Here is a 13,653-nt window from a genome sequence, read left to right on the forward strand (position 1 = left end):
CGCCAGGAAAAGACAAAAATGGCCACATTCGTTCACACTCAATCTCTTGCTGTCATGTGTAATGCAACAAAACCACAGCTCTCTACATCCAGGCCCCATAAAACTTTCCATGGTTTTACCCCAGACACTTCACATGCCCTGGTTCAATCCACTGACAGCACAACCACCCCAGTATACCACAATTCACTCTATTCCACTTCACTCTATTTCTTGCATGCCTTTCACCCTCCTATATGTTCAGGCCCCGATTGCTCAAAATCATTTTCACTCCATCCTTCCACCTCCAATTTGGTCTCCCACTTCTCGTTCCCTCTACCTCTGACACATATATCCTCTTTGTCAATCCTTCCTCACTCATTCTCTCCATGTGACCAAACCATTTCAAAACACCCTCTTCTGCTCTCTCAACCACACTCTTCTTATTACCACACATCTCTCTTACCCTTTCATTACTCACTCGATCAAACCACCTCACACGACATATTGTCCTCAAACATTTCATTTCCAATACATCCACTCTCCTCCACACAACCCTATCTATAGCCTATGCCTCACAACCATATAATATTGTTGGAACCACTAATCCTTCAAACATACCCATTTCTGCTCTCCAAGATAACGTTTTTGTCTCCCACACATTCTTCAGCGCTCCCAGAACCTTTGCCCCCTCCCCCACCCTGTGACTCACTTCCACTTCCATAGTTCCATCCACTGCCAAATCCACTCCCAGATAATTAAAACACTTCACTTCTGCCAATTTTTCTCCATTCAAACTTACCTCCCAATCAACGTCCTTCAAACCTATTGAACCTAATAACCTAGCTCTTATTCACATTTATTCTCAGCTTTCTTCTCTCACACACTTTACCAAACTGAGTCACCAGATTCTGCAGTTTCTCACCCGAATCAGCCACCGGCGCTATATCATCAGTGAACAAGAACTGACTCACTTCTCAAGCCCTCTCATCCACAACAGACTGCATACTTGCCCCTCTCTCCAAGACTCTTGCATTCACCTCCCTAAGCACCCCATCCATAAACAAATTAAACAACCATGGGGACCTCATGCACCCCTGCTGCAAACCGATATTCACTGGAACCCAGTCACTTTCCTCTCTTCCTACTTGTACACATGCCTTAAATCCTTGGTAAAAATTTTTCACTGCTTCAAGCAACTTACCTCCCACACCATATACTCTATTAGTATCTCTATTAACCCTATCATATGCCTTCTCCAGATCCATAAATGCTACATACAAATCCATCTGTTTTCTAAGTATTTCTCACATACATTCTTCAAAGCAAACACATGATCCACACATCCTCTACTACTTCTGAAACCAAACCGTTCTTCCCCAATTTGACGCTCTGTACATGCCTTTACCCTTTCAATCAATATCCTCCCATATAATTTCCCAGGAATACTCAACAAACTTATACCTTTGTAATTTGAACATTCACCTTTATCCCCTTTGCCTTTATACAATGGCACTATGCATGTGTTCCGCCAATCCTAAGGCACTTCACCATGATCCATACATACTTTGAATATCCTTACCAACCAATCAACATCACAGTCAACCCCTTTTTTAATAAATTCCACTGCAATACCATCCAAACCTGCCGCCTTGCTGGCTTTCATCTTCTGCAAAGCTTTCACTTCCTCTTTTCTGTTTACCAAACTATTCTCTCTGACCCTCTCACTTCTCACACCACCTTGAGCGAAACACCCTATATCTGCCACTATCATCAAACACATTCAACAAACCTTCAAAATACTCACTCCATCTCCTTCTCACATCATCACTAATTGTTATTACCTCCCTATTAGCACCCTTCACCGATGTACCCATTTGTTCTCTTGTCTTACACACTTTACTTACCTCCTTCCAAAACATCTTTTTATTCTCCCAAAAATTTAATGATACTCTCTCACCGCAACTCTCATTTGCCCTCTTTTCTACCCCTTGCACCTTTCTCTTGACCTTCTGCCACTTTCTTTTATACATCTCCCAGTCATTTGCACAACTTCCCTGTAAATGGAACATATTCTTATTTTCAGCAATACATAATTGTTAATAAATGAGAAATTGTTTCTTTTACCATAAAAATGATAATACAGTTGCTATGGAAATCTAGCTTTCCATTATGATGACATATTTACTTTTTCTTTGATAAATTATGATTTACTTTAAAGTATGATATTATCCAAGAGGAAAGTTAGGTTGCTTGTGACATCACTGATTAAGACGTGGAGTCGTACATTAGTTGGCAATCTAAATGAGGGCTTGAGGGTCTAATGCTAAAAATTTTGCTTAGTGCACCATACAACATCTAGCTAGAAATCTGGATAAGTACAGTGAAAAGGATAATTCTGCAAGTATATAATTCCTGAATTCTCTCCTATTACTGATCTCATCTTAAAGAAGTAAAATTGGATGAAAAAGAGAAAGCAGGGATAAGTGACAGTTTTTCAGGATAACAGGAGTCCAATGTAAATGACATGATAAAAATCAGTTAACTTGCCTTGTGGTTGTATGAGTCGGCCACATACACAGACTCTCCAACAGTGGCAACAGCCAAGGGGTGTTGTAGCTTGGCATCAACACCACAACCATCAGTGTCTCCATATGCAAATAAATCCTGAAAAAATAATTGTTTCAGGTAATGTATTCCTTTTTTTATCTTGTTAGTGAAAGATAAAAGAGTGTTTGGACTATACTTACAAGGAAGGAGTGCAAATGAATGGGAGATGTATAAGAGAAAGTGGCAGGAGGTCAGGAAGAAGGTACAGTACTTGAAGAAGAGGGCAAATGGGAGTTGGGGTGAGAGAGAATCATTAAACTTTAGGGAATAAAAAGATGTTTTTCAAGGAGGTAAATAATGTGTGTAAGACAAGAAAACAAATGGGAATATCTGTGAGGGAGCCAAGGGGGGGAAGCAATAACAGGTAGTGATGGAGTGAGGAGCAGATGGAGTGAGTATTTTGAAGGACTGTTGAATGTGGTTGATGATAGAGTGGCAGACATACAGTGTTTTGGTCAGGGTGGTGTGTGATGTGACAGAGTTGGGGGAGTGGTTTGGTGAAGAGAGATGAGGTGGTGAAAGCCTTGCGGAAGATGAAATCTGGCAAGGCAGCAGGAGTAAATGGTATTGCAGTTGAATTTATTAAGAAAAAGGGTGACTGGTTGGTAAAGATTTTTAATGTAAGTATGGATCATGGTGAAGTGCCTGAGGATTGGCAGAATGCATGTATAGTACAACTGTACAAGGCAAAAGGGGTAAACAACTGTACAAGGCAAAAGGGATAAATGTGAGTGTTCAAACTACAGAGGCATAAGTTTGTTGAGCATTCCTGGAAAGTGGTATGGGAGGGTACTGATTGAGAGGGTAGAGGCATGTAAAAAGCATTAGATTGAGGAAGAGCAGTGTGGTGTCAGAAGTGGAAGAGGATATGAGGATCAAGTATTTACTTTGAAGAATGTATGTGAGAAATATTTAGAAAAACAGATGGTTTTGTATGTAACATTAATGGATCTAGAGAAGGCATATAAGAGGGTTGATGGAGATGCTTTGTGGAAGTTCTTAAGAATATATGGTGTGGGAGGTAAGCTACTAGAAGCAGAGAAGTTTTTATCAAGGGTGTATGGCATGTGCATGAGTAGGAAGAGAGCAGAGTGATTGGTTCTCAGAGAAGGCTGGTCTGTGGCAGGGGTGTGTTCTTTGTTTATGGATTGGGTGGTTAGGGAGGTAAATGCAAGAGTTTTGGAGAGAGGGGCGAGAATGCAGTCTGTTGGGGATGAGAGGCCCTGGGAAGTAAGTCATTTGTTGTTTGCCAATGATACAGCACAGGTGGCTGATTCGAGTGAGAAACTGCAAAAGTTGGTGAATGAGTTTGGAAAAGTGTGCATAAAGAGAAAGTTGAGTAAATGTGAATAAAAGCATGGTAATTAGTTTCAGCAGGGTTGAGGGACAAGTTGGTTGGGATGTAAGTTTGAATGAAGAAAAAATGAAGGAAGTGAAGTGTTTTAGATATCTGGAAGTAGACTTGGCAGCAAATGGAAAAAGAAGTGTCATAGGGTGGGGGAGGGGGTTGAAGGCTCAGGGAGTGATGACGAATGTGTGGAAAGAAAGAATGTTATCTCAGAGAGCAAAAATGGGTATGTTTGAAGGAATAGTAGCTCCATCAATATCATATGGTTGTAAGGCATGAGCTATAGACAGAGTTATGTGGTATGAGGTGGTTTGATTGAGTAAGATAGGGTAAGAGAGATGCGTGGTAATAAAATAAGTGTTGTCGAGCAAGCAAAAGAGTGTGTGTTGAAATGGTCTGGACATATGGATAGAATGAGTAGGAGAGTCTGACAAAGAGGATATGAGTCAAGAAAGGAGTGAACACAGAGAAAAGGGGAACCAAACTGGAGGTAGAAAGATGGAATGAAAAAGATTTTGAGCAACTGCAGCCTAAACATACAGGAAGATGAAAGATGTACATGCATTAGAGTGAATTGAAACAGTGTGGTATACAGGGGTTAATGAACTGAACCTGGGTATGTGAAACATTTGGGGTAAACCATGGAAAGGTCTGTGGTTTCGGTGCATTACACGACAGCTACAGACTGAGTGTGAATGAATATGGTCTTTGTTATCTCTTTTCCTGGCACTACCTTGCTGAAGCAGGGGGTAGCGATGCTGTTTATTGTGGACCAGGGTAGCGCTGGGAATGGATGAAGGCAAGCAAGCACGAATATGTACATGTGTATATATGTATATGTCTGTGCATGTATATGTATGTATATGTTGATATGCATATGTATGTATATGTGCATGTATGGGCATTTCTGTATACATATGTGTATATGAGTGGGTGGGCCATTCTTCGTCTGTTTCCTGGTGCTGCCTCGCTAACATGGGAAACAGCGATTAAGTATAAAAAAAATGTATATAGGAGATAGGGGAGAAAGAAAACTTCCCATGTATTCCTCATGTGTCGCAGAAGGTGACTCAAGAGGGCGGGAGAGGGAAGCTGGAAACCCCACCCCCTCCTTGTACTCAAATTTCTAAAAAAGGGAAACAGAGGGAGTCAAGAGGGGAATACTCATCCTCCATGAAGGCTAAGGTTGGGGTGTCTGAATATATGTGGATGTAACCAAGATAAGAAGAAAGTAGAGACAGGTAGTATGTTTAAGGAAAGAAACCTGGATTTTTGGCTCTGAGTGAAATGAAGCTCAAGGGTAAAGGGGAAGAGTGGTTGGGAAAGCCTTGGGAGTAAAGTCAGGGGTTGGTGAGAGGACAAGAGCTAAGGAAGGAGTAGCACTACTCCTGAAGCAGGAGTTGTGGGAGTATGTGATAGTGTAAGAAAGTAAATTTTAGATTAATGTAGGTAAAACTGAAAGTGGATGGAGAGAGATGGGTGATTATTAGTGCCTATGCAACTGGTCATGAGAAGGAAGATCATGAGAGGCAAGTGTTTTGGGATTGGGAGCAGCTGATTGAGTGTGTAGGCAGCTTTGATGCACGAGACTGGATTATAGTGACGGTTGATTTGAATGCAAAGGTGAGTAATGTGGCAACTGAGGGTATGATAGGAGTACATGAGGTGTTTGGTGTTGTAATTGGAAATGGTGAAGAGCTTGTGGATTTGTGTGCTGAAAAAGGACTGGTGATTGGGAATACCTGGTTTAAAAAGATAGATATACGTAAGTATATGTATGTGTAAGGAAAGATGGCCAAAGAGCATTATTGGATTATGTGTTAATTGAAAGGTGTGTGAAAGAGAGACTTTTGGATGTTAATATGCTGAGAGGGGCAGCTGGAGTTACATCTGATTACTATCTTGAGGAAGCAAAGGTGAAGATTTGTAGAGTTTTTCAGAAAAGAAGAGATAATGTTGGGTAGAAGAGAATGGTGAGAGTAAGTGACCTTGGAAAGGAGACTTTTGTGAGGGAGTATCCAGAGAGATTGAGTTTAGAATGGAAAAAGGTGAGAGCAAATGACATGAGGGGAGTGGGTGAGGAATGGGATGTTTTCAAGGAATCAGTGGTGGCTTGTGCAAAAGATGCCTGTGGCATGAGAAAGGTGGGAGGTGGACAGATTAGAAAGGGCAGTGAGAGGTGGGATGAAGAAGTAAGGATATTAGTGAAAGAGAAGAGAGAGGTGTTTGGATGATACTTGCAGGTAAGTAGTGCAAATGACTGAGAGGTGTATAAAAGAAAGCAGCAGGAGGTCAAGAGAAAGGTGCAAGAGGTGAAAAAGAGGGCAAATGAGAGTTGGGGTGAGAGAGTATCATTACATTTCAGGGAGAATAAAAAGATGTTTTGGAGGGAGATAATAACATGCCAAGACAAGAGAACAAATGGGAACATCGGTGAAGGGGGTAAATGGGGAGGTAATAACAAGTAGTGATGAAATGAGGAGATGGAGTGAGTATTTTGAAGGTTTGTTGAATGTGTTTGATGATAGGGTATTTTGGTCGGGGTGGTGTGTGAAGTGAGAGGGTCAGAGAGATTGGTTTGATAAACAGAGAAGAGGTAGTGAGAGCTTTGCAGAATATGAAAGCTGCCAAGGCAGTGGGTTTGGATGGCATTGCAGTGGAAATTATCAAAAAAGGGGGGTGACTGTGTTGTTGATTGGTTGGAAAGGATATTCAATGTATGTATGGATCATGGTGAAGTGCCTGAGGATTGGTGGAATGCATGCATAGTGCCAATGTACAAAGGCAAAGGGGACAATGGTGAGTGTTCAAATTACAGAGGCATAAGTTTGTTAAGTATTCCTGGGAAATTATATGGGTGGGTACTGATTGAGAAGGTAAAGGCATGTACAGAGCATCAGATTGGGGAATAGCAGTGTGATTTCAGATGTGGTAGAGGATGGGTGGATCAGGTGTTTGCAAGAGAAGACTTCAATATGACTATTACCTAGCAGGAACTAAGTTTCACAATTCTTTGTGTGAGAATGATTTGGGAACTGCCTTCATCCCTAACCTGTCACCTGGGCCCCACATTAGGAAAATAATAGGGGAGATAAACTCCCTGCCAGCAAATATCAAAATAGCTTTTAACTATAAGGATATGGAAATATATAGAAAGCTTTTCATATCCTACACAAGGCCAAAACTGGAATGTGCATCTCAAGTTTGCTATCTGCACCTAACAAGGCACGAAGAACTAACAGAGAAGGTCCACAGAAGGGCAACATAGATAGTGCTAGAATTAAAAGAGTTCAGTTACAGGGTAAGGCTAGAGGCTTTAAATCTGTCAAACTTAGAAGAGTGACCTTATCACAACCTTTGAGTTATTATGACAGATCGATGATATGGACTGTGAAGAGTTCTTTGAAAGATGTAAAAATAGAGCAACCAAAGGACATAACATAAAATTAAGCAAAAAAGTTGTGAAACAGATGTAGAGAAGTACTTTTACAGTGTGAGAGTGGTTAATGAATGAACTGAATGACTGAGGAATGGTTAATGCATCCAGCATATATCTATTAAGTCTTACAATAGCAGAGAATGTTCAAACGACTGGTCCCATGAGTGTAAAACTTACCATACAGTACAAACAGGTAATAACAAAAGCAATACACCATACTAAATGTCCTTACAAACACTTACTCACACCAGATATGGACTTGAAAAAGAAATCCTTAATGTCCTCTACAAGCAACTCATCCACTCCACTTTAAACTATCCCTCATCTACCTGGTCTTCCATCCTCTCAAATACAGTTAAAATTGCAAACCACAAAAAAGAGTGCACTCAGAACAATCACTCACTGTCTAGCAATCTCAAACAATCAACAGCAATACAATAGAACAAAGATCCTCTCAATGCAATCTCACCTCAACATGCTCAGCACTCAGTTTTATGCAACAGCACTAGACCTCTCACCCAAAACACAACAAAAAAAATGACAACGTCTAGTAGAAATGAAAAACTTAGCCCTACCTCACACTTCAACAACCTCTACTCAGAGATCCTCCCACTCACGATGAATAATGCAGAGAAAAAACCTATGCACAATAAAATGACCTGACAAGTACTAAACAACTGCTCTTACAGGTCAGTCTTTAAATCTAATCCAATCAGAAGCCACACTTCCCAAACAAAAATGAGTCACACTCTCTAGTATAAGCTCTGGACACCACTTCACCATGAACATTATTTCATCACATCCCATGACTTTTCATTTCCATGATTCAATTACCAAAACAAAAACAATGAACATTTACTACTCAGTTGCCCTGCACTCTGCAAACAGATGCATTATCATTGCACTTTATGACCTATGGTCCCAACCAGATGTGGAGAGATTCCTAAGCACTTTACGAACCCCACAAAGATAGAAGGGACTCCTACAGTAGGAAGTGAAAATATATATTTATTTCTTATCTACTGATAATCATCTCAGGACCAATTTCTATGAGAGAGCCCTGGTGTTACCCTAGACCTTTCTAAAGGCTCCTGCAGCTTAAGGCTGCACTACTTCCAGTAAAGGGAAATGCACACTCCTTTTGAGTGAGAGGTTCTTTGACAAGACTGTGCTTCCAGTGACACATCCTTGCCAAAGGTGACTTTTCACTAATTCCATTCACCTAAAAAGGTGATAATCTAAAAATTCATTATGAATTAGAAAAAAGAGTATAACTGACCTTGATACAGGATGATGGACAAATCATTCATTTCTTTTCCTTTCTTTCATACGTTTGTTGTTTCTCACATTAGCGAAGTAACGCCAGGAACAGACAAAGGAAAATCCCTTTTCACTCACATCCATTCTCTACTTGTTAAATGTAAAGTACAGAATCCAAAGACCCTCTATCCACAACCAGGTCCCATAGACTTTTCTGTGGTTTTCCCCTTCTGCTTTATTGGTTCAGTCCACTGACAACAGCATGGCACCTCCTGTATACCACATAACTCCAATTCACTCCTTCCTGTGCTGCCTTTCACTCTCGTGCACACTCAGACCCTGACCACGCAATTTTTTTTCACTCTTTCCTTCCTTTGGCCACCCCCTTCTTGTCTCCAACACTTCCTCATTCATTCTTTGCAAATGTCCAAACCATTTTAACACTCCTTCTTTAACTCTCTAAACATTACTCTTCATATCACCACACCTCTCTCTTACCCTATTATTACTCACTTCCCCGTCCCAAACACACACACACCACCACATACTATTCTTAAACATTCAATTTCTGGCACATCTATCCTCCTTTGTACATTTTCATCTACAGCCATGTCTTGCATTCACAAAGCATTGTTGGACCTTCAAACATATCCATTTACACAATCCCTAGTAGTCATCTTTCTTTCCATAGATTCCTCAGTGTTAGCAGAACCTCCAACCCCTCACTGCTGCTATTTCCAACCCCAGGTATCTAAATCATTCTACTACCTCCAAGTTTTCTTCATTCTAACTCATTCCCCAGCTAACCTGTCTCTCTGTACAGCTAAACCTAATAACCTCACTAATATTCATATTCAGTCTCAGCTTTCTCCTATCACATACTCTCCCATACTTAGACACTAACTTCTGCAGTTTCTCATTTGAATCTGCCAATAGTGGTACGTCATCAGTAAACAACAGTGACTCACTTCCCTTACAATCATATCCATAAACAAATGGTGACATCACACACCCTTGCCACAAACCCACTTTCATCTGGAACCACTATCCCTCCTCTCTAACCACTTGCACACATGCTTTACTTTCTTGATGGAAACTTCTCACTGCTTCTAATAGCTCCTTCCATGTCATATATTTGTAACAACTTCCACAAAGCATCTCTATTAACTTTATCATATGCTATGTGAAGAATCATAATGTCTCATACAAATCCTTCTGCTTCTACAAGTATTGTTCACACATTATTTCAAGCCAACCCCTGAACCACACATCCTTTACCACTCCTGAAAGCACATTGTTCCTCCCAGCCTGATCCTCTATGCATGCCTCCAGTGGCAGTATCATAACCAATGAGGATAAGGCATGCTGCTAGTGTGAATAGGCATAGACTTGGGAAAAGTTTTCAGGTTTTGGTACCTCAAAGGGATACTTTAGTTTTCTAGAGTATCCAAGTCTCACCCCGCCTTCTTGTGGTGACCTAGTTATTACACATTTAGGAGTGGAAATGAAGGGGGTGGTGTTACCCAACTCCACTGTGGCAATCTTTTTAAACATAGATAAACATCTAAGGTGTGATGGGACTTTTAAGTTTTTGGAGTTGTCTTTTGTCAGTGGCCTGTCAAGGGTGAGGCACAAGAAGTAAAGAAGTGGCACTGGAGTAAAAGAGATGAGCAATTGAGGGTGATGGTGCTGAATGTAAATGGGATGACAGGTGAAAGTAAAAGACCTTGTGAAGTTTAAAAGTTGTAGCTTGGATGAGCCTGAGATTGGGGTAACCCATATTCTTGGGCATGGTGTATGAAATGAAAATGGAAATGATAAAAGCAAGTTGTGGGAAGGCATGGAAAGAGTAGTATGGATGGGAATGAATGAAAATTATCAGGGAAGAGCAAAAAGATGTGCAATTATACTATCTCTGAAAGTAAGGGAGAGTTACAGAACATGGATGGAATGGATCAAAAATAGTAGGTGAAAGAAAAGATGAGAATTGTGAAGTATGCATAGGTATGTGTATAAGTGCCTGTGAATATGAAGACTGTATGTGGTAATAACGAAATGAAGCTTTTTTGGAAAAATTTGAATGACTGTACATATGCCTGAGAATGAGAAATATGAATGTAGTGGGTGATATGAATGTGAAAGTGGGATCTGATGAAACTGCCTGGATTAAATGAGAAGTTATCTTATGGATGTTTGTGCTGAGAGGGGTTTATTCCTTGCAAACGCTTTTTTTTTTTAGCATTAGATGATCCACAGGTATACAAAGATGAGTAATGATGGAAGAGAAGAGCAAATGGCTTCAACTGACTATGTGGCAGTGGATGAAAGATTAAAAAAGGCCATGCTAGATGCTAGAGTTGTGAAAGGATTCTTTGGAGACTGGCCATTTCACAGTTCTTGTGAGGATGAGGATCAGGGAGAAGTGGAGGTATGGTGTAAGGGAAAATGGAGAGGTAAAAGTGTAGGCAAGCAAGAAGATGGATCAGAAAAAATGCAGAGAGGAGTATGAAAGGGAAGTGACTGAGAGCTTGGATGGAAGTGCAGTGAATGTAGGGATGCAGTCATGTGTGAATAAGGTGTTTGAAATATATTTTATTTTCATTTATTTTGCTTTGTCGCTGTCTCCCGCGTTAGCGAGTTAGCGCAAGGAAACAGACGAAAGAATGGCCCAACCCACCCACATACACATGTATATACATACACGTCCACACACACAAATATACATACCTATACACCTCAACGTATACATATATATACACACACAGACATACACATATATACACATGTACATAATTCATACTGTCTGCCTTTATTCATTCCCATCGCCACCTCGCCAAACATGAAATAACAACCCCCTCCCCCCTCATGTGCGCGAGGTAGCGCTAGGAAAAGACGACAAAGGCCACATTCGTTCACACTCAGTCTCTAGCTGTCATGTAATAATGCACGGAAACCACAGCTCCCTTTCCACATCCAGGCCCCACAGAACTTTCCATGGTTTACCCCAGGCGCTTCACATGCCCTGGTTCAATCCACTGACAGCACGTCGACCCCGGTATACCACATCGTTCCAATTCACTCTATTCCTTGCATGCCTTTCACCCTCCTGCATGTTCAGGCCCCAGTCACTCAAAATCTTTTTCACTCCATCTTTCCACCTCCAATTTGGTGTCCCACTTCTCCTCGTTCCCTCCACCTCTGACACATATATCCTCTTTGTCAATCTTTCCTCACTCATTCTCTCCATGTGACCAAACCATTTCAAAACACCCTCTTCCGCTCTCTCAACCACACTCTTTTTATTACCACACATCTCTCTTACCCTTACATTACTTACTCGATCAAACCACCTCACACCACATACTGTCCTCAAACATCTCATTTCCAGCACATCCACCCTCCTGTGCACAACTCTATCCATAGCCCATGCCTCGCAACCATACAACATTGTTGGAACCACTATTCCTTCAAACATACCCATTTTTGCTTTGCGAGATAATGTTCTCAACTTCCACATATTCTTCAAGGCTCCCAGAATTTTCGCCCCCTCCCCCACCCTATGATTCACTTCCACTTCCATGGTTCCATCCGCTGCCAAATCCACTCCCAGATATCTAAAACACTTCACTTCCTCCACTTTTTCTCCATTCAAACTTACCTCCCAATTGACTTGACCCTCAACCCTACTGTACCTAATAACCTGGTGTTAAAAAATGTCTAGATGAATATGAATGAAGGTTGTAGAATTGTAGTTGGATATAAGATTGTGAGATATACGAATAAAAAGGGTAATATATGATGGATGGAAGAGATTAGAAATGCTGTAGAAGAGAATAAAAAGGCATATGGTGGATTGCTCAAAAGGAATGTACTAGTAGAAGTTCAGCACAGGAGTAGGAAAGAATATAAGATATGTTAAAAGAATGTTAAGAAGATGATAGACAAAAGCAGAGAAAGAGTAGATGAAGATTTTTGGAAAAAAATTGAGCAAAAAGTTTTGGGAAAATAAGAAATTATACTGGAAGGAGGTGAGAAAGAAAAGAGGTGGATGTAAGAGTGGAAATCTTAATGCAAGAAGTAAGGAAGGGAGTTGCTGAATCTAAAGGAGGAAGTGAAAGGAAGATGGACAGAATATTTTGAAAAAATGATGAAGGTGGGAGAAGAGGAGGCAGCAGTTCTTACTTGCATGGGTATGGAGGATGGAAGGAAGAGCACACAAGCAAAAGGGCCTATAGCAAGAAGGAAGGTAAGAAGGCATGAAGAAGAAAGCATGATAAGAGTGGATGCATCTAACATGTAATTTAGCATGGAAACAAGATTGTGCCAGAGGATTAGGTGAAAGCTATTATTGTTCTTTATTCAAATGAAAAGGTGCTGAGGATGTATGGAGCAATTATAGGCAAATAAGTCAGTTAAGTATACTAAGAAAAATGCATGCAAGAACACTGATTGATAGAGTAATGGAAGTGACTGAATGCAGAATAAGTGAGTAGCAAGGGGCTTTTAGGGAAGTGCGGATCAGACACTTGTGGTAAAGACGACTGTGGATAAGTATTTAGCTTTTACAGATCTGAAGAAAGCATATGATAGAGTCAAGTGGAATGCTTTATGGGAAGTGTTAAGGATGTATGGGGTCAGGGGACAACTGCTGGATGGTGGGAAAGCCTTCTCTACAAAGAGGAGCAAATGCATGTATGAGTGAATGGAGAGTTGGGCAAAAGTTTCAGTATACATGTGGCTGTTAGGCAGGGCTATGTGATGTCACCATGGCTTTTTAATATATATATGGAAGGAGTGATACTACAGATGAAAGCAAATCTAGAATAAGGAAGAGGTGGGCAGAGGTGGAGTGTGGCAGAGATATGTTGGCAGGTGGTAAGCCTGTTTGTGCATGATACTGTGTTGTTTGCTGAGAGTGAAGAGGAGTTGTAGAAGGTTGTAAGTTGTTTTATGATGTGTGTAAACAGGTGATTGAAGGAAAATACTAGTAAAAGTAAAGTAATGGTGTTTGAAAGGAAAC

General features: G+C 40.7%; 1 protein-coding gene across 1 annotated transcript in view; it reads right to left on the minus strand.

Annotated features, from left to right (window-relative positions):
• LOC139749147 (NHL repeat-containing protein 2) overlaps window positions 1-13,653 on the minus strand; it is a 432,672-nt gene that overhangs the window by 146,980 nt on the left and 272,039 nt on the right. Inside the window, exon 9 of the mRNA XM_071662783.1 lies at window positions 2,527-2,643. Within this exon, the coding sequence (XP_071518884.1) occupies window positions 2,527-2,643 (117 nt within the window). The remainder of the gene's footprint in view (window positions 1-2,526; window positions 2,644-13,653) is intronic.

Source organism: Panulirus ornatus, chromosome 6 (genome assembly GCF_036320965.1).
Source record: "Panulirus ornatus isolate Po-2019 chromosome 6, ASM3632096v1, whole genome shotgun sequence".
NCBI lineage: Eukaryota > Metazoa > Arthropoda > Malacostraca > Decapoda > Palinuridae > Panulirus > Panulirus ornatus.